A 22,473-nucleotide genomic window follows, 5' to 3' on the forward strand; every position below is an offset into this window, starting at 1 on the left:
TCATGGCACTGTTAATCTATTGAAAAGGAAGTTTAGGACCTTTTTGGTATTTTGAGTGTTAAAATATTGAGACGCCAAATATATAGGTCACTTGGCAAGTTCATAGCATTCAATAATTACACGTTATTAATAAAAATATTTCTAAACACTATCCATATTTATGTTTAATCACACACATACATTCTCTTTCCCCAACATTCCCTAGAAGGGAGTGGATTCTATAAATGCAGTACACCTAATTACAGTCTAGAAGACATCAACCATTGGTGCTCTAAAACCTATGTTGTACAATCTCAATGATAAAGGCATATCAAGTCAAGTGATCAATCAAATTTTGTTAATTTTCAACTACCAGTGACACATGTAAGTTTATTGTGTGATCATGCAAAATTACATATGTATTTTGGAATCAACATTACAAGAAACACATGAAGTGATAATTATATGAACAATGTGTCTACTCAAGTATGTTTTGGAGAAAAAACTAAGAACAATCATAGTCAATTAATGATCATACAAATTGAATAAATTTAATATTTAATAATAATTCCGAACTCAATGGACACATATCCAATGCTCTTTTTTTTTTTTTACTGACGACGGGTATCCAAGCCTTTGGCCTGACTAGTCCCGCGGGCCCCATATCCAATGCTCTATTCACTAGACAAGTCCAATAAGAGAGACAAAATGAAACCCACACCCATCCAACACGCCATACACCTGACCTGACACCCCACAATTTCATGAACCTCTCTTCATTGTTTTCTATCATTTTATCTACTCGATGACTAGAGAGTAGGCACACCAAAATTTATTTCAATTAACCAATCCCTAATAATTGGACACCATTAGTTGATCGGCTTGGATTACTGCTAGTAATGGGTATTCTTATACCTATATTTTCATGACCTTAAATTGGATGATAATGGTAATGACATTTTCCACTATCAAAAGACAAATAGGGTATCGATAAAGGTAAGGAGGTCTCTTTTTAGGCATAAGTTGCAATTAACATCTTTTATTGTTGAAATTTGTAAGATCTTGATCCTTAAAAATATTTTTATTTTTTTAAATGAAATTCAAGAAATAGTTGTTGATCCACTTGATTTTCCAATGATACTAATTTTTTTAAACTGCATTCTTTCACAATATGTGGGGATGCATTTTGTACCTTTCTTTGAGTTTAATAGGTTGCAAATGGCCACGCTTCAATGAAAACCTGCATTTTTTCAAGAGCTATGTTTCATCAGAAAGTGACATTGCATGTGTTATTTTATATGCTACCACTTCTTTAAAATGGAGGAAGCTTCCATCTTGTTTCTATCATTTTGGCCCTTTTAGTAGCATGTCTTGTTCATCGTCTTGTTTTTTGGATAGTCAAGAAGGTGACGTCCATTACGCTTCAATCTTACTTTCCAGGCAAGTTTCCATACTTTGTTTCCATACTTATTTCTAATCAGCCGTGTTTTTTGGCTAGGGATAATGGATTTAAAAAATCCCACCAACAAAAAGCCACGGATTTAAAATTCAAATCAGATTAGTCCGAAATGTTTGGATTAACTTGGTATCAGTGAAGACTATTTTTGTACCGATCAATTGGTACAATCTAAGGGTTAAAAAGTTCAAAAATCGATTTAAAAATAAAATAAAAAATAAATATGCCTATTTTAATTGGATCCCAAATCATTTTCAATCTCTCTCTTTTCTTTTTTTTGATTAATTATGCTGAATCACTAATCCGAATATATTGAGACCGATCTCAAAACAAATCCCGAGTTTTAAAATCTTGTCAATGATATTAATTAGTTTCATTATGTTCATCATATAAAGAAAGGGATATCAAACCATTCCCACAAGTTTTCCATAAACGGCAACAGCCACGTCTCTTCCATTAAAAAAAAAAAGAAAGACAATCGCCATGTCATAATTAGGCTAAGAACTAAAATGATTTGAGTATATAGTCATTGTCAACCACTATTCATATAGGGCAATAGAACCATATTCGGTTGTGCGGTTATTGCGCCAGTATGTAGGAAAATGGGGGTGATTAGAATTGTAAAGGCATCTAAGGCAACGGGGTGTTTCCACGTTTGCTTGTGTTTTGGCGGTCCTAATATGCCTTGCGCCAACATGAGAGGGGTATCATTGCTACTTGCTATGTTGCATCGACACAGGACCAATGAGAGTGTATATAGGGGCATCTATTAAGGATCAGATTTTTCATTGCACCAGGGAGGGGGGCGGTCTCAGATGCCACCCGACATGCATAGCACCCTTCTTTCCCCAAACATTAAACTATAGGAAAATTGTCATATATATGAGAGTGCAACATACACCAATGTTGCTCGTATCTCTCTATCATCCCCTAAACAAGGGATATAAATATCATTTTACATGAGAGAGAGAGAGAGAGAGATATGATAGCATGGCCTATAGAGTATTTTTTCCTTAAATCTAATCTTGTTTATGCACATATCATTATAATAATACATCAGCAAAAATTTGAGAAATTAGGATTGTTGAAAAATAGTGCACATTACAAAAACAACGGGAACCTATTGCATGGTAACCCATAACATTGAAATGGATGGCCCATTTGATAACTTTTCAAAAAATGTGTTTTTGCCGTTTCTAGATGTCTGCGATTTCTGGATACAAAAACGACAGAAATAGAACAAAAAACGTTTGATAAAATTGTTTCGTTTCACTTATTTTCATAAATATAAATTGAAATTTCTACCAATTTATGGTTCAAGAAACGACCCAGGAGAAACAAGTAGAACTTGTTTCACCGTTTATGAAAACGACTCGTGGCCATTATTTTCGTTGGTTACTATCGACTTCCAGAAACATGACTATCAAATACTTTCAATTATGTTTTTGTTTATAGAAACATAAATTTATGTTTCTATCGTTTCTTGAAACAGAAACGACATTATCAAACGGACCCCCAAATTATCATTTAACCTATCCATGGAATTCCCTAACTATAAAAACTTCATTATTCTTTATAAAGAGTAAATATTTTCCCTTTTCATGCTCTTCTTAGGCACCGTTTGACAACGTTATATTTTTGCAGTTTATGCGTTTTTGTTCCAAAAAACGAAGAAATAGCCTAAAAAACGTTTGATAAAGTTGTTCCGTTTCATCCGTTTTTATAAACATAAGTCAAAATTGATGCCTATTTACAATTATAGACACGACTTTGACAAACCAACTCGGACTTGTTTCATCGTTTCTATAAACAAATTCGAGAGAGAGAAAAAAAAGAAGCCATTGTGCCCGATAAATCTCTCAACTATTTAAACCTAATAAGAGGCAACCGAACCATATTTCCCTTTTGGGCATCCGATGATACTATTGAGTTTTTTAGTGGCATTATGTCTGTAAAAAAACGTTTCGAGAAACAGGTTCATCAAACATCAAAAAATATGTTTTTGTTTTCGAAAACATGAAAAACCGTTTATGGACACAGAAACAGCATAATCGATATCAAACGGTGCTTTAGTAGTTATTCTTATAAGGTTTCCAAACCCATGAAAGATGTGATGGACACTGCTAATGTTTTCATTATGGTGTGGAATTCCTGAAGTTACCATTTTCATTTTCATTAAGTCATAATAAAACAAGGAGTACTGTTTTATGTGGGGGAGAATGTTTCATGTGCGTATGCGAGGGCCAATGGTAGTGCACGATAAATCATCCATAGGAACATCATTTTCCTTTTATGGGGGCTGATTGATCATTTATCCTTTATCCTCCATATGTTTAGGTAGAAGAGCCATACTCTCAAAAAAAAAAAAAAAAAAAAAAAACAATTTCCCTATAGTTAAATATTGGCATCACTGTTAGTTGATCTCATATTAGTAGATTGGCTGACTCTTAGACAAATTTGTAAAAAAAATGAATTTTGTAATGTAACTCTAGAGCCAAACGCATGAGGGGCAAATTAACTGCTCCAACCCTTATGAAAGTAGAAATTTCATCTCTATTGATACTTTTATGCACCAATACATAATAGAGAACCTTCTCCCTTTTCTTTTTTACAGCCCAATATTGTTGATCCAAGTAATATCAATATTAGCTGAAACGAATACGGATGTCAATAACCATTGCAATGTGATGCCTCCAGCGGCCCAACCCCATCCATTGTTACCATGAGATGCAATGGTGACATTGGATATGAAGTCGCATCCTGGGAAAAGTTTAAGGTGATAACCCGATCCTACCCCTAAACCAACAATACCATTCTCCTAATCTGACCAAGGAAGATTCCATTTCCAATAATATGATTATGGTTTGGTTTCCTGATCTATGCCCACTACATTGAATCAAGTTGAACTGAATCTGAATTGATTAACACCCTTAGGTAAGGGTGTCAATTATACATTTGGTTGAGCAACCCGTTTAAAGTCAAATCGGATTGATCGATTAATAAATGTGTTGGGTTTAAGCTTGGCTCGTTTATAATATGTCCTACGGTCCTACCTAGTGCAAGGGAGCAACCTGACAGTGCTCAACTGAGACTGACCGATTACTAGCTCAACATGTTTAAAGCCCAATTAGAACCTGTCTGTAGCTTGATTAGAGTCATTTTACTTAGCTTTACACATGTAAAACCCGATAAGAGTCCGTTTAGAAATGAATGGCTAATTGGTCCAATTAAGAATCATTACCCAGTCGAACGTTTATAAATAGGACCATGATAACATATGAGGCTCGATTACTTGAATAGACTAATTATGACGTAAGGTCCAAATGTGGTGAATTAGGCTAAACTAAGACTGTCCCTGCTCGACCAATTGACACCCCTACTTTTTTTTTATTTTTTTTTATTTTTTTTTATTTTTATTAAGACACCCGTACCCTTAGGGAAGGAGGGTTGCGACTGTAATGGCTATGGACGTAAATCGGGCGGGCTCGATCTTGCCTACTAGGCATTTTGACTTACCCTTTTATGTAATCTTGTTGGGCTCGATCATGTTCTGGGATCTGGCTTCTACTAATCAAGTTAATTGGATCTTAAATGGATCAGTGCAGCTTTAAAGCCTTAAACAGACTTTAATTGGCTTAGATTTTAGAAAATTTAATATATTTATTAAATCATTAATAAGTTAGAAAAAAAATTTACACTTAATTATATTAAAAAATTATAACAAAATAGATTATAATCCATTGGGTAGTAAGTTGGGCTCGTAAATGGCTTAGATATGTCACTGTGACTGATGGGCCTATTTGTCTGGGTAGGGTGTCAATGGCAACCCAGACATCCACTGACACCCTAGGTCAGCCATGGACCCAATCAGGTCCGAAAGTCTCTTAACTTAACCCAAGCCCAATCCAGCCCTAGGTCAGGCTGGGATATCTCAGCCCAAGCCCAACCTTATCGGGTTTAGCCCAACCCAACCCAGCCTTAATGGACCCTGATTGGGTTGGGTTTTAACTCAATCCGGTCCAACCCAATACCATTGGTTACTTGATCTTGATGTATTGGAAAGATCAAAGACCAAAGTTTTCGTATATGTATAGATTATGGAAAACGAAAGACATTTTTCTATAAGTACCCATTAATAATTATAGTATATTTATATGATTATATACTTAATACACATGGTTGGGTTGGATTGGGTCAGGTTGGCTTGAGTTGAATTGAGACCTCAACCCAGGCTCAACCCAACCCTGCATCGGGCCTGAAAATCTCAACCCTAATCCACCCTATGAACTGAAATCTCAACCCAAGTCCTATTCAGGCTTAGGGCAGGTTAGGATTGACGTGGGTTGACGAGGCTTTTTTGACACCCTTAGGCCCGAAATTGACACCTCTAAACTAGTAGAGTCTGTCAGATGTATCAACAAGGAGAGAGAGCATCACGATCAAGAAGAGAAAATATAATCTCCGCCTCCGTTGGTTGTCCTTTCATTGACCCCGATCACAGACCTCCTTCTCAGCCGCCCGCCGGCCACCTTTAACAAAATTAGGTTCTGCCACGTGGCAAGAAGAAGAGGAGGAGGAGGGGAGTGTTTTACCGTAAATAAATTCCTGGGATGACGCGACATAGTTGATCAAAGACGTCAAACAAGGAAAGAATCTCCGTCTCCGGCATATCACGGCAACGATTCCCCAGATTCCAGCATATCTTGTCGATAAACCTTATCGGAAGGTACGTTATCCCCAAAGTTTCCCCATTACAAATCATTCCTGGCAACTTATTGGTTTCCAAATTCACATTTTTTGCGATTCTGATTCAGTTCCCTTCTCAAAAAACGTAAATTAGCTTATTTATTAGCCAAAAAAAAAAGAAAAAGAAAAAGCTTTTGCTTGGCTTCCGAATCATGCAATGCTAAGCATATTTCTTCTTCTTTTGCTTAATCTAGGGTTTCTGAAAGTTGAAAAGACTATGTTTTTTCTTTTTTCCTAGCCATCGATATTCTTTATCCCGAGAGACAAAGGTAAAAACCCTAGGAAAACTTTGAACTGAATTTTAAGGTTCTTTATTGGATGTTGTTTTTGTTTGGATTTCATAGGATGAGTCTATAATTAGTTCTCTAGTTCAATGGGGCTGCATGAGGCGAACTGATGTCACTATTCTGGATTGTCGTCGGTCAGCTTGCAGCCATCGAAACAATGGTAAAGATCCCCCCTCTTTTATTGGTCATCTAGGGTTTTGTTAACTTCCAGCTTGGCGTCTTGGTTCAGTAATTTATTTTTTCTGCAATTTGTTTTGGCACTATCCATACTTTAATATACAGAGAATGGTTTTAACTCGAGTAAAATGCAATTTGTGCAGTCGACATCAAAGAAAGTGATTACAAGGGAGGAGTGGGAAAAGAAGCTAGATGACGCAAAGGTTAGGAAGGAAGATATGAATAAACTAGTGATGAATTTTCTTGTGACTGAGGGTTATGTTGAAGCTGCAGAAAAATTTAGGATGGAGTCTGGCACTGAACGTATCCTTCCCAGTTGATCCTCCTTCCTTTCATATTCTTTGCCATTATCTATTTCTACTTTTGATGTTCACTGCTTCATGTATTATTATTATATAACCTTCCTTATCAGCCAACAGCAGATATTGATCTTGCGACAATTACAGACCGTATGGCTGTAAAGAAGGCAGTGCAGAGTGGGAATGTTGAGGATGCAATTGAAAAAGTTAATGATCTGAATCCTGAGGTAGGATGCTCTATCCATTACCCTGTACCATCCAGCGTTCCTCAAAGTCTGTTCAATTGAAATTGGTCTTATTTGACCTGCAATTGATGAACTCTAGTTCCTGCAGGCATGCTTCCTGGAAGAATATAGTTTGTTAAATGCTGTTTGTTTCTTATAACAGTTTATAGTATATATAGCACACAGAAATTTGTTGCTTAGAAATAATTAGATTGTTTAGGTCTTCGATAATGATTCATATAAGCTCATGTTAATTCCACATGAGCTCATACAAATATTTGTATGAGAGTTATTTTCACAAATTTATTATTTGGAGAATATTTTTATGTTAAATCATAAGAACTCATGACTTTTCTCCTCGCTTCAACTTGTGTTATTTTTGGTCATCCTATTATCTGTTTAAACCCTTTAATTTGTACCATGTCACATTGCATTTGTACATTTATTGATCTTTGTTTTAAATGCCCTTAAACAATCACAATTGACTTTCCGTCATTGAATTTTTTGCCCAATGTCACTCTTCACTGGTACATTTATTGATATTTGTTTTAAATGCATGCGAACCATCGTAGTTAACTTTCCATTGTTGAATTATTGCGTACTCCTAGGTTCTTGTGAATGCGTTAAATTTCTGATAATCCGACCAAGTCATCTCCACTTCTGTATCTCAAAAAACCCACTTATTAGCTAGATGTGGGTCTTGGTAATGGGCCAGTAAGCGTTGAGACGATTATGAGGGGAGCACTTAAGTAGCCTTCCGAAAGTTGACCTTTAACATGTAGTGCAAGAGCATGATCTCAACAATTTGAGATAGTTTGATTCAAGGTTCTTGTAAATAATAAAAAGAGAACAGTAAAGAGATGGCTGTAACCTTGAGAGTCAGAACCTTGTGTTGAGACTCCCACTTCATTCAATATATATAATAGTGACATGTGACATAACCCTGCCAAGGTCATAAAGGAAATAAAGAGCATAAAAAGAAAACAAATATATAGTTATCGTTAACGAGTTACTGTTCACGTGTACAATGCTGTGAACCCCTTAATTGATAACTTCTAACACTCCCCCTCAATTTAGAGCATAGGTGTTAATCATGCCCAACTTGTTATAAATATAATAAACTCTAGCACTCCCAAGAGACTTGGTCAAAACATCCAAGTTCTTCTTCCGTGCGAACATGACTTATTGAGATAACTCCTTGATGTAGCTTTTCTTAAACAAAATGGCAATTAACCTCAATATGTTTTGTTCTCTCGTGGAACACGGATTTGATGCAATATGAATAGCAGCCTGGTTATCACACTGCAACTGCATAGGAGATGTACTCTCAAATCCAAACTCAATCAACAATTGCTTCACCCACATCAACTCAAAGGTGACATGCTCCATAGCTTGATCTCAGACTCTACGTTAGACGTAGCCATGACAGTCTGCTTCTTACTCTTCCAAGACACAATGTTTCCTCCAACAAAAGTGCAATACTCAGTAGTTGATCGCCTATCAACAATAGATCTAGCCCAATTTGTATCACAAAAGGCTTCAATACATCAGTGTCCATGATCAGAGTATAATAGGCCATGTCCTGGAGCTTTCATTAGATATATCAGAATATGAACAATGGCATCCCAATGGAATGTACGAGGAGAGGACAAAAGCTAACTCACAACATTGATAAGAAAGGCAATATCAAGTCAGGGTCGGAGTCAGATAATTCAACTTTCCAACCAACCTCCAATACTTCTCAGGATCATCTAAAAAATCACCACTTTCAGTTGTAAGTCTTACATTGGGATCCATGGGAGTATCCAGAGGCTTGGAGCCTAACATCCTAGTCTTTATAAGCAATTCCAGAACATCCTTCCTCTAAGAGAGGGAAATTCCTTGACTAAGCAACTTCAATACCCAAAAAGTATTTTACCTTCCAGATCCTTAGTTTGAAATTTCTCCTGTGAGTGCACCTTCAAACCTTGGATACCCTTAATATCATCTCCAGTAATAACAATATCATTAACATGAACAATAAGGAATATTCTTCCCACACTAGATCACCTATAGAAAACCGAGTGATCATTGTCACATTGTGACAGCCCAAAACTCAAGAACCACATCAGTAATCTTGCCAAACCATGCCCGAGGAGACTTCTTCAAACCGTAAAAGGACTTCTTGAGCTTGCACACCATCCCAGACTCCCCCTGAGCAACAAACCCGGAGATTGCTCCATAAACCTCTTCATGTAAATCACCATGAAGAAACGTATTCTTCACATCAAGCTGATATAACGGCCAATGATGAGAAGCTATAAGAGATATCAAAATAAGAATTGATGCAAGTTTGGCGACAGAAGAGAAAGTATCCACATAATCAACTCCACAAACCTGGGCATACTCCTTGGCAACCATTCTTTCCTTCAATCGAGGAAGAGAGCCATCCGGGTTGACCTTAACCACATACACCCAACGACAACCAATAGCAGACTTAAGGGGACAAGATGCCAAGTTTGATTTTCCTTCAAGCCCAATAATTCTTCCTCCGTAGTTGTCCTCTAGCCAGAACTTGACATTGCCTCTACAATAGACTTAGGAACAGGATGACTAGAAATAGTAGAAAAGACGAATGAAAAGAATTGGATAAACCAGGATAGGAGACAAAATTAGAAATTGGATGTTGGGTGCAAATTGTAACACCTTTACGTTGAGCAATGGGAAGATCAAGATAAAAAATGAGAGTACTTGATTCAGGATTTGCAAACGAAGATGATGAGGCAGGCACTGTAGAAGCAGGGGGTGCATGATCTTCTCGACGATGATGAGGAGTATAAACCCAAACAAATGGTGGAGAAGGTGGTGGTGCTACAATAATTGGAACCTGTGGAACTGAGTGATGAACAACATAAATGTGAAGATCATCATCCAACCCAGACCTATCAAATGACTTATTCGGATAGTAGGTGGACTGAAAGAAAGATACATCAGTAGTAACAAAATTTTCTACAAGTCAGGAGAATAATATGTATGTTCTTTTTGGGTATCAGAGTAATCCAAAAAGATACATTTAAGAGCTCTAGGATCCAACTTTGATAAACTTGGATGATGCTCACGAATAAAACAGGTGAACAAACAATGGATCAGAAGGAAACAACAAAGAATGAGGAACAACACCATGTTTCTACAAAGAATGAGGAACAACACCACGTAAAACTGAAGAATCATGCGACTAATAGAATAATATGTAGTTTGAAGCGGCATCAACCCAAAAATACTTGGCCACCTTCATTTCAAACACAAGGGACCGAGCAACTTCCATCAGATGTCTGTAATCCTTTCAGCAACATCGTTTTGTTGAGGGCTTTGGTAAGTCATGGGCTGTATAAGTTAGTTGTTTTATTTATGAGTCCTATTGTAGTTTCCAATTTTAGGATAAGTTGATTTAGGAAATAAGAGTCATTTGTTGAGTCTGTTTGTTTCTTTTGTTCTATAAATATGTGATCTTCTCCCTAATGATTTGGAATTGAATTGAATGAATTGATTTGGTTTGGTTGTTACCATTGATGGCTGAATAGTTTTCTATCTCCTTCTCATGCTAGCTCTCTCCCTCTTTTCTCTTGCAAGAGTTGGCTCTCAAGTCTCAATCTGACAAGAGATATTTTCTCTTTCTTTTTTTATTATCTTCTCTCTTATCGATATGAGATTTCTCTCTCCTTCCTATTTCTTCTCCCCTTTTTATGTTATCTCTTTCTTTCTTCATGCTTTCTTTAACCAATTTCGGTTTTCACGTTTTCAGATTTGTTAGTTTCCTTTTGTTTTCTCTCATCGTTCTCTCTTCTATATCTTATTTTTGGATGGAAACTTCATTCTCCTAACACCCATTGACCTCCTATTTTCTCTCCCTTATATTCCAATCGCATCTCACTCTCCCGTTTCTCTCTCACCAATCCACCCCATCAACACCTCAAATTTTGGTTGGATATTTTCTTATTTATATCTGTTACTATCTTCCATTAATTTTGGCACATCTTATATTCAGATCTGAGTCATCTGACACATAACAACCATCAGATTATAGAATATTTTCCTTTCCATCTTTTGGTAAGCCCACTAGCAGCAGATCCTTCAATCAAGCATTTTTATTTAAAAGGGGAAAAAAAGAAGCAAAAAGCCTTTGGGCTGGGCTGGGGAGGCTTGGTTGAGCATCAAGGTTAAGAATTATAGAGTTGAAATTGATAAGTTTTGATTGGGTCAACAATTGGATGCCAAGCCTTTGTTCTTTTTCCCTGGGATAGGGCCATACTCAATCCTAATCTAGATTGCTACGTAGTTTTGGTGAGCATTGCTGCCTCTACTTATATTTATATGTTATTTATATTTTTCCTAGCTACCTGCTTGATAAAGCACCTCTGGTCTTATTGCTATCATATGATCTTTCCCTTAACTTCTCTTGATATTTTCAGTAGATGAGGCACTTCTGAATATTCTTCTTGATCTGGCCCTCTCTGTGGAAGATTGGACCAAAAAACCAAAGTGGACACTTTGGAGTACTTCCGTCTTTATTCCTAACTACTTCCTACTTCCTACTTCCTACTTCCTACTTCCTACTTCCTACTTCCAGCTACTCTTTTTTGTTTTATTCACCTCGTAGATTTTTAGTTTGGTCTATCTCATCTCAAAAAGTTTTCATTTGATGATTTAAAACATCTTCTAGTGGTTCTCTAACTTGGCAATTGTCCCCCACCCCTAGTCTTGTCAGTTAAACTATTCAAGTGCATATAAAATATGTGATTGGACCTCCTCATAAACTATGTTATTAGCAAATAAAAGACATGATGGGACCTCCTTCCTCCATGCCAACTCATTTGCATTATGAGACTATGAGGAGCAGATTGGATATTTCTATTTGCCTTCTAAGTTGCAGATTGATTTGGGGCTTAACATATCTGAGTTGTGCAAGCATGACCACTGGAAGGATGATTAGTTTATCCTTCTTGGGTCTAGAAGCAACACTTGACAAGTAATAGTGAGAAACTTGAATAATTTACTGACTTTCAAGCTTTTTGTCTTACCTTAGGTTTTAAAGTATGTCTATGAAAAAAAAATGGCTGCCCATGAATTGTCGTCCTTTCATTTCTAGCCTATCATGAGTTATTGACTTACTGTGTATTTCTCAAACTTACGCTGTCTCTCATGATGATATGGTACCTCTATTGAATGGGTAATGCTGAAGAAGTTAACTAAACCTAAAGAATTTGCTAACTGCCCTGACTCAATGTGGTGATGTGGTTATAAGACCAAAAAATAGACAAAAAGGTTTAATTTTTAACTTGAACCAAGAAATAAATGAAGATCTCATGGCCAAACTATAACCAATAGCTAATATGTCTGGAACTGGTAAGTTTACCATGTTGAGTCAAATTTAGCCACAGGCTCCACTCCGGGTGGTGCCCTTGTATCAATTCCTTCAAGTTTCAGTCCAGTAGAAAATCTGATTCCAGCCCAGTAGAAAATTTTGGCTTTAATTGGTGATTAATTTTGTAATCTTCTATTTCATTTAGGATAATTTTCTAGGTTTTCCGAAAGGCCAAAACTGTCCTACACCAAATTTGGTCTCAGAGCATGTCAACAGCTAATGTAGAACTAGGTTTGACAAGCCAAACTAGACCCAAACTACAGGATCTTGTAAACCAAAGAACAACCAATAATCACCAACAAGGCAACAATAGACAGTAGGCAACAGTTCAGAAATAATAGCTAAATATCCTTGTAAACCAGCAGTTAAAGGCTTAAAGCACAAAATTCTGGAATTCCTGAGAACATAAGTATACCAACAAGTAGGACTAACCAGTAACAGGTATTTGATAGAAACGACTCACGATCAGTCAGGAAAGAACACAGAAACAGATGAGCCAAACCAGATCTGGAATCTGGGCAGAATAACACCTCGGCCAGAACTGAAATTAACATCAGATCAGTCAAACCCCTGGTGTGATGATCCTCAAACTAGGATCGAACCCTCCTCTAATCTGGCCTAACAATCGACCAAAAGTTGAGCCCCATCAGGAGGCTGATTCCTCAGATGAGTGAGAGGTCGGCTGGGAGAAAGTCTGGGTTTCTAAAACCAGAATTAAAAATAGGATCAGATTAGTTAAACCGCAACAACCTAGGTCAGAATGACCCTAAACTTGGATCGAAAGGAGCCTCCAGGAGTGAAAGACTCGACCCAAAGTTTAGTCCAAGCCAGAAATCAGAAATGCCTCAAACCACAGAAACCGATTGTGCAGAAACTGCAAAATTTCTGGGCAGCAGAATAAAAGAATGAGTACCTGGTTGTAGCAGCAATATGGACTTGAATTTAGATTGTAAAGAAGAGAGAAAGGAGCACAATAAGATCCTCCTGGACTTCGCCGCAAGGAATCACCTGGATCAGACACCAAGCCCTTCCTTCTTGATCAAACACAAGGAACAGCCCCAACAGAGACCAGCGGCAGCAGCAACATATTTTCTTCAGAGCTAAAAATCGTGGGCCTTAGTATGGTGCCCTTCTTTATTTATAATGATGGGGTATAAGATTATAAAGAATAGAAACTCAAAGCTTCTAAATATTGACTGAATAAACTACCAACATGTGGTTACTAAAACTGGAAAATTGTAATCTAGTGAAATTCGAAACTAACATAGAACAGAAATTAGAAACTAATTTAAGACTGAAAAATAGAAACTAGATAAGACTAATTAAGTAATTAATAACCCCATCAATGACCCAAACCGTGGGCCATTAGAAACAGACCTGGTCGACCCAATTAGCCACTAGGGTCGACCCTCTTCTTCCTTCTTGAGTAGACCTTCAGATCTGCATCAGCAGCCCTACGTGTCTTCCTAAAGCTTTCCCATTTGCTGTATGTCAACCCGTAGTGGAGCCCAATACCAACCACAATCCCAAATAGGACAAATGAATTTAGATATTCTGGCTGAACAGTTGCTAGAATTAATGTAGGTTAGATGAGTACCATACCCTGTTTGAGGCCCAAGGAGCTCCAGGCTCAATGGGATAGGAGGTGACAATAAGATAACGAAAGTCTTTTCGATTCAAGTTTGGTCTTGCTCGGCTAGCTTGATCACTGAAATCGAGAGTGATTGCCCCTGGCCCAAGATACAAGTTTGAGATCAGTAAAGCAGAAATTAATGTATCAAGTTTGAAGTTAAAGTCGCTCTTTCTTCCTGTCAAAGTTGAAGTCGCAAAGATCCCTGCACTCCGGCTTGGTTCTGTGTTGCTGGTGGAATTCTCGTTGAGCTTGAACGCTGCTGCCTCCATTGTTCTCTCCCTCCCAAGGTCGAAGACAACCCAATCTCCACCAGGAGATAAGTTCTCCTTTTATCTTCTCAGTTTTCCAATTTTAACCCCCTCCCTTACGTCTTACTTATGTTAGTCTTAATCCTTTTTTCCAAAATTATCCCTTCTAGTCTTATTCTTTTTTTTTTTTTACTTAGCTCCATGTTTTCCCATCCCCCTCCACGTTACAATTGTGTTTTCTAGTTCACTCCAAATATTAAGGTATTGCCATACACTTAGGAATTTCAGTTATTTACAATTCTGCCATCCTCTTCTAAATTTCCATTTATTTACTGTTTTTCCACTACCTTCTAACTGGTTCTAAGTGTTCTCCTGTAGTCTTGTGTATCTTAACCATGATAGCCAACAGTGAGATTCTCCAATGGCTCAACTACTATAAGGGTGAAATAGGGTGGAACTGATGCAAATATTGATACCCTCACTACTGCTGTTGATTCCATTCAGACAATGATGGAATTTATGCAAGCTTCTATTGTTTGATTGGTTGCTTCAGATGAAGGAAAGAGTCCCATGCATATCGGGATTCTTCCAATTCCATTCCACGGGATCCATCTCATAGCACGCCATCGCCACCAACACCATTTCATGCATCACCACCATAACGACATCATACACCACCATCATATGGAGCTAATCGATATGATAATTATGGAGCTGAAAAAGCAGCAAAATTGTATGGCCTCGTTTTTTATGGGGATAACAATCCAGAACATTACCTTAATTGGGTTCATAGTTTGGAGACATTTTGTAAATGTTACAGCGAGTTTGGTGGATCAAGTAACAACAACAAAATTAGATCCAAGGCATTGGATTAGTCACTACTTGGGTTGAGACTTGGTTCAAGGTTTCGATTGATACCGTTGAAATTCCCACATTTCCATGGTATACCAGGACTCAGATACCAAATACCATGTGACTTTTAAAATTTACTGGTTTCAACCAGTATTGACCAAAATTCTCACATTTCGACTGAAATGTGGGAATTTTCAAGTGGACAATGTGTTCGACCCTCTCCCCCTGTTTCTTCTTTGTGAAGTGGGAAACTTGGGAAAACACTCAAGATTTCACCCTTGTGCCATCAAACTTCATTTTAAGGTTGGATCTTGCACATCCAAAGTAAATCTACCAAAGGGGGACCAAAAAGGTAAATCCCATCTTTCCCTAAAATCATTTTTTTTTTGTTTTTATTTTTAATAGAATCTACTTGGATACTACTTGGAATTGAGTGTTGAGACTTGAGACTTGAGACTTGAGACTTGAGCGATAACTCACAATTATGTAATATTATTTTTAGTTAGTAACTTATATATGTACTTATGTAGTGTAGTTTCAGTCAACGACTCAACGTACATTAGCAAACTTTGGTCAACACCCCAAGTTTGAGTAAGTATTTTTTGCCATGAAATTAATTATGTGAATGGGTTAGAAGTGTTTAAAATAGGACATACACAAAAAATTAGGGAAAAAAACACATTTTGGGGGGTCGAAACCAAAGTTTCCACCAAACCGGAAAAATTTCTTCGGTTTCCTCGAAATTTTTCAAATTTCGACTGAAATTTCGGTCTCCCCAAGGGTTGAAACCACATCAAAACCTGATATTTTGAACCTTGGGCTGAGATGAGTGAAGCTATGAACCGACAATTTTTGCCTATTGACTATAAGCAGCGTATGCACCTCAAGTTTGCACAGTTGAAACATGAAAACTTGACAGTTGAGGAGTTTGTTGCCAAATTCTACTATTTCACCACTCGACCTGATTTTGAGAGGTATGAAGAGGTATAGGTAGCATAGTTCCACAATGGTTTGCACCCTTTGATTATTGCCTCACGTGCATCCAATTGATTGCGCCTATAATGGATGATGTTGTACATGTGGTATATTAGGTAGAGGAAAGTCTGAAGCGGTCATTCAATCGGCTTACTTTTACAAACACTTTTTTGAGGGGTAACAGTTCCATTCAGCAGCAACCCTCTCCCCAGTAAAAGTCATTCAATAGACCACGGGCTGGTGAATCATCTATGACATCTTAACAACCTAGCCGAGCATATTCTCCACCTCGGAGTGATTCCAACATGGCATCTTCATGGCCTTACTGACCATATTCTACGCCTCGGTGTGGGTCCGACAGACCTTCTGTGATGCCAAAGGTTGCCATTCAGTATTTACGTGCTAGGGACATATCATTGCTCGGTGTGTCAACGGTTTGGTGGATTTTATTGATAAGGATTATTATATACTGTACGTTCCAGAAATGCATCTCAGTTTTGATATAGAGGTGGAGCTTGAGCCAGCTGAAGTCAATGGCAAAGACAGTGATATGGAGTGACACCCTTATTATGTTCTTTGTCTGGTTTTGACAACTCACAAGGTCATTGAGGATGGAGATTGGCGCCACAGCAGTATTTTCCAGACGTGTGTGAAGTGCAATGACCAAGTGTGTACTCTGGTCATCGATGGTGGTTGTTGCACTAATGTCGTCTTTAAAGATGCTGTACGTAAGGTAGGATTGCCAGATAGAACTAAATCCAAATCCTTACAGGGTTGTTGATGTAGATTAGGCAAAAAAACACTGTTCACGAGTTTTTCAAACAGTAACATGAGCTACTGTTCATGTGACCCTGTTCACGTGAACGGTGATCTGGTCCATATTGCTTCCTTCTTGTCAAGCAAGTAAAGTTGAGTTTAGGAAAGTCTTTAGGAAGAAGTAGTTTCCTTTTTTACCCGGTTTCTTTCCTTTTTGTAAGGATTTGGCTTAGCCTATTTAAAGCCAACCATTGTAAGCTTTTGGACAAGTTGATCAATGAAATAATGAGTGACGTTTGCTTGCAAAACTTGGTCTGAGAAGGACTGTTGACAGCCGAGATAACTGTGGGTGAGAGGCCCAAGGCTGAGAGAGCCTATCCCACCCACACCTATCCCCATCAACATCTTTCGTTTCTATCTTCTATTTCTATTTCTCCTACTATGTCTGAGTATTGTGAGGATAGTTTGAGTATTGTGCTTCTCTTGTGAAGCAAGCGGTAAGGCTGCCTACATTTGCGCCTCCCAGACCCTATAGTAGCGGGAGCCTTGTGTATTGGGTTGCTCTTTTAGTTTGAGACCTGCTGAAGAGTTCTTCAAAGCTGATACTGTATCAATGAATCCTCCAATAGGACTGTGACAACTGACAAGTTGATTAATGAAATTATGAGAGAATTTTTGGTCGATTCAGACCCAAGACTGTCCGATCTGTTTTGGTATCATATCGATATTGGATAACGTGCACTAAATCCCTGCGCTCACTCATTGGTTTGGCATGTAAAATGCCAATATACACCTGCAGCATGCTGGTCCCTCAACCTTTACTTTATTTGTTAGTCTATTTTGTGTCCATTTCTTTATCATAATTGTTATTAAAATGTTGTTGTTAGGCTGAAATAGGTCTCTTGAGCCCTGCCCATAAATTTGGTGAATGGAAATTGGCTTTTGCCTTTTGGTTCTGTGAGATTCAGAGCTCTCTCTGCTTTGGTGATTCAGTACAAACCTGGTGGTGATTCCAGGAAAGCTTGAGTTTGGTGGGATGCCACCAAAGAGGATCAGGTGGGATGCCTGATTCATATTCTCTCTTCTCTTTTCCTTTTCTTTTCATTAATGGGTTAGATCTGAAGACTGTAAACCCCCTTAATTAATTCTCTCTTTAGTTTTTTTAATTCTACTTGCTTGATTGATTAGTACTATGTTAACCTTTTTTCTAATCTGTTCTAGCTCATATTCTGTTCTACTTGTTAGTCCTGAGTCTTGGTTTCAGAATCTGTTTCAAAAATCCATTTTTCCCATTGATTTCCAAGAGTCATTCTCCAAGTAGGATTTCTGGAAATTGTCAGTTGGCTTCTGATTTCCAACTTCTAGTTTCAGATTTCTGTTCTGCTATGCTCAGCCTCTGTTACTGTTCTGATCATTATTAGTTGCTGTTCTGAATATTCCAAACTCAGCCGCCCTGTTCTCCCTGTTTAGCTAAACAAGTGACATTTTCCCACTCTTACCTTAGGGAGGGTCAGGTAAGTTGGGTAGGCGGGTATAATTGTCAACCCAATCTGGGGTTAAAATCAACATTGCCTGAAATTATCTGCATTTGATTCCAGGACATGTAACTTTGATCACTGTTTTTTGTATGTTATGGAGTCTTGACATGTGGCATATTCTTGAAACAATTAATTGCTTATCATTTGATCCGATGAGTCTGTAGTTCTTTTCTTGTGATGGTCTGTTGCAGATACTGCATACGAATCTGCAACTAAGTCATTATCCTTCCAATGTGACTCCTCACTTTCTCTGATGGTTTGTTGCAGATATTGGATACAAATCCACAACTATTTTTCCATTTGCAACAGCAGAGGTTGATAGAATTGATACGCAATGGAAAAGTAGAAGAAGCACTGGAGTTTGCTCAGGAGGAGCTTGCACCAAGGGGCGAAGAAAATGTAACTTTTAGACTCCTTTTGGCTTTTGTTATGCTTGCCTCTGCCAGTTTGGATTTAAATGAACGATCACTTTATTTTCTTGTTTATCAGCAAATGATTGATTCTGAATCACTGGTTCTAGTGTCTCTTAAGTTGTTATCATGTTCAAATTTTGACTATTCTTTGCTTTTATAGAATGAGATATTTAGGTTAGTATCCTGCATGAATGAAATAGCAGCAGCAACCATTTTGTGACTCTTTTCATAATAATTTTCTCGAGGTTTAATGGACTTGGATTTTTATGCAGCAAAGCTTTCTAGAAGAGTTGGAAAGGACAGTTGCACTGTTGGCATTTGAAGATGTGTCAAATTGCCCTGTTGGAGAGCTTCTTGACATATCACAGCGTCTGAAGACTGCTAGTGAGGTGAATGCAGCCATTCTGACCAGCCAGAGTCATGAAAAAGGTTGGTAGATTTCTTCTGCTTTATTTGTATGTATATTTGTTTCTGTTTTCTGATGTCTTTTTCTGTTGTAGTAGACGATTCTTTTGGCAAAGTGGTATTACTTGTGTATATGCACTGGACATGCACTGTATATCTTGCTTTTTTTTTTTTTTTTTTTGCATATGGACTGTAATGAAATGTGGATGCATATATATATATATATATATGCCTGAAACACTTTGATGCTGATTACAAGGAGATGACATTTGTAATTGCTTCACAGTTTAATTTAGTCACTGCATTTTCTTCAGAACCTAAACTCAATTGTCTATTCCATTACCATTCTGTTGAACATTCTTACATTCAATCCCTTAAGTAGATCATCCTTCTGGGAGGGATGTCACTGGTGCTTGAATCCTTCATGGTATTCAACACAATGCTGGATTTCCCTTTCAAACTCAGCAGTGAAAGAACAGATTCAGTGGTTCGTGTGTCCTAAAATGACATCTTTGTACTCTCAGCTACTCAACAAGGTGTATGGCATTGTCCCTTTATCCATGTTGGGGCTATGAGACAATCGAGAGACTGAAGAGAGAGGACTTTGAGCATGCTCTTGAAGGCAACATGCATGCAGTTTGGAAACTTCTAAACACTTGAAACGTTCGGTTTCTTTCGCTTGATTCATGTTATTTCAATATGAATGACACGGAGTAAATGTGAACGAGTTTCCTGACCAGTATAGTCTACCGGAAACTAGTCCAGAGCAATATCAGAAAGTTCCAGATCCGAGAACAGAATGTCAGAGAACAGTAAAACAGAAATAGATGTATCAAATTAGAAGTAAATCAGATCTTCAATTAGTTAGATACTGAAGACAAATCCATAAAATTGAGTGAAAACAGAGGTGCCGCAAGGTGAATATTTGACGGAAATCTGACCTGTGAACTTGTTAAAAATAGATAGAAAGATAGAAGGGATTATAGGGAAGGAATCAACCTGCGTGGTTTTGGAATCCACCAAAATCCATGAAGAAAATTCATTTTTCGACTAAGGAATCCGTCTTAGCATTCTCTTGGAATCTACCAAATGCTTTTAAGGATCAAACAAAGCATATACTGAATCCACAGCAATATTCAGAAAATTCTTAACTGTATTACTTCTGAAATCAATTGGAGAGGCCATAGGCTCTTACATGTATTTATGGTGTTTGCTACCCAAAGTAAGATAGCATAGTGACTGTTTACAGATAACCTTATCCAAAAGCAAAATAATAAAGAGCAACTTATTTTATTAAAATACTGCCTCTACGAATTTGAGTTAAGCTGGAAACCCAACATCTCACCTAATCCAACTAAGATAACATAATTTAAAAGAAAACAAACACTAAGACCCCAACTTAACTAGCAAATAAATCCCGTATTCCTTACTCCTATCCATATTTTAATCCCATTAAAGTGCTCATTTCAATGAAAACCTGTGGACTAATGGCCCGATGCATATGTAAGTCAGTCTAAGGCTTTTTTTCATTAGATAAGCCCACTGTTCTGATATATTTGCATCACAGAGAAATAACTATTTACATTTGATTTATTTCATGTCCACTAACTAATTCTAAGTGACACTTTCTTTGAAGAATATTGCTTATTAGATACATCCATGTATGTTGGACCAACAGCATTTCCTGTTTGTGATTCCAAATGATGCTGTATCCCCATTTGTCCCTACCCATAAACCTGTATGATCTTCTGTTATTCTCTGGTAATAAATTCGTGGAAGGTTTATAGTAGGATAATTTCTCTGTTGAATCACAGATCCAAAGCTTCCAAGCTTGTTAAAGATGCTGATCTGGGCTCAGAATCAACTTGATGAGAAGGCTGTGTATCCCCGAATAAATGATTTGTCCACTGCCATGCTGGAGGATCCTTCCGTTTGAAAGATGTAAAAACTTCAAATGTGAAAAACTGGGTCTAGTCCCTGTTGTACTGCATTGAATGAGCAGAATGAAGACTCACATGAATACTTCTGTGAAGTTTGGGTAGTGTAATTTTTCCTCCATTCTGACCTTTGATGCTCTATTATACACATGATTGCTCATTGATAAACTTTTCTTTAGCTAAAATTTGTTCATTAACCAAGCTATACCACTAGATTATTGTTGCTAATAATAGATCATCTCTATGATTAAGATTATAATTGATGCAGTAGTAGTAGTGATGTAGTATTGTGCTAGAAAGGAGAAAGTAAACCAGTTCCTGCAGGGTGGGTTGGTCTGGTTCAATCTGAACGAATTCACTTCTAACATGTGTATAATTCACGTGTTTTTTTGTTCATGCTGGATTCCGTTTGAATTTTATTTCCTCATTTTTATTATTGTATTGTAATAGTTCGGCTGGGTTAAGGTTCCTATAAATCCAATCTTGTTCAGGTCAGTTTCCTTTTAGTTAGTTCTCTTTTTGATTGGTTTCTACTCTTTAGTAGTTTCTATTTTCAGTTCTATAGTCAGTTTAGGAAACCTCCAATGCAGTTTACGATTGGGAGATTGGGGCAATCTTTGTTTCTTCTTCATCTTCTCCATTTTTTTCTTCTCATTCCTCCCTGCTGCTCACCACCAGCAAATCTATCTAGCTTGATATGCATCAAGAATATTGGTTGACCTGAAATTCCAGTGAACAATTGGTGGTTGACAGACCTCATGCAGATCAAAAGAAGGATCTGCTTGTGGTGGGCGTAATACAGAGAATAAAAGAAAAAGGATTGAGAACATAAGGGGTTGTTGTGGGATTGTGAACGGTACTTTAGAAGAAAGATGAGAAAGGAGATAAGGGAGAGAAGAGAAGAGAAAGGAGAGGCACCGACCTCCTCTTAAAACCATAGTTGTCAAGGCGTCCCCAGGCATCTAGGTGCCTAGGACGCATTGGTTGCCTTTCTTCTTGTTGCCTTGCTTCTAGGCCCACTCAAAGATTTACCCCGATGGTAGACCATGGGAGGTTTCCTAAAATTGACTCTAAGCTTGGAAAAAGAAATTATTCAAGAATAGGGGGAAAAAAAAATGTAACTAAAAGAAATTGTGGTATACAAGAT

At 37.6% G+C, this 22,473-nt stretch overlaps 1 protein-coding gene across 2 annotated transcripts; it reads left to right on the forward strand.

The window, feature by feature from the left end:
• Window positions 1-5,821: 5,821 nt before the first annotated feature.
• LOC122094086 (protein GID8 homolog) lies at window positions 5,822-21,511 on the forward strand. Of its 2 annotated transcripts, none has more exons than XM_042664743.1 (7): window positions 5,822-6,161; window positions 6,526-6,628; window positions 6,789-6,948; window positions 7,068-7,171; window positions 18,839-18,970; window positions 19,257-19,413; window positions 21,204-21,511. In XM_042664743.1, the coding sequence occupies exons 2-7, from the start codon at window positions 6,578-6,580 to the stop codon at window positions 21,323-21,325; spliced, it is 726 nt and encodes a 241-aa protein (XP_042520677.1). In that variant the 5' UTR covers window positions 5,822-6,161; window positions 6,526-6,577; the 3' UTR covers window positions 21,326-21,511. The 2 variants fall into 2 exon arrangements, with proteins under 2 accessions (XP_042520677.1, XP_042520676.1); XM_042664742.1 differs by having other exon boundaries at window positions 5,826-6,161; window positions 7,065-7,171.
• Window positions 21,512-22,473: the final 962 nt, after the last annotated feature.

This window comes from Macadamia integrifolia, chromosome 11 (assembly GCF_013358625.1).
Source record: "Macadamia integrifolia cultivar HAES 741 chromosome 11, SCU_Mint_v3, whole genome shotgun sequence".
In the NCBI taxonomy this organism is placed as follows: Eukaryota; Viridiplantae; Streptophyta; class Magnoliopsida; order Proteales; family Proteaceae; genus Macadamia; species Macadamia integrifolia.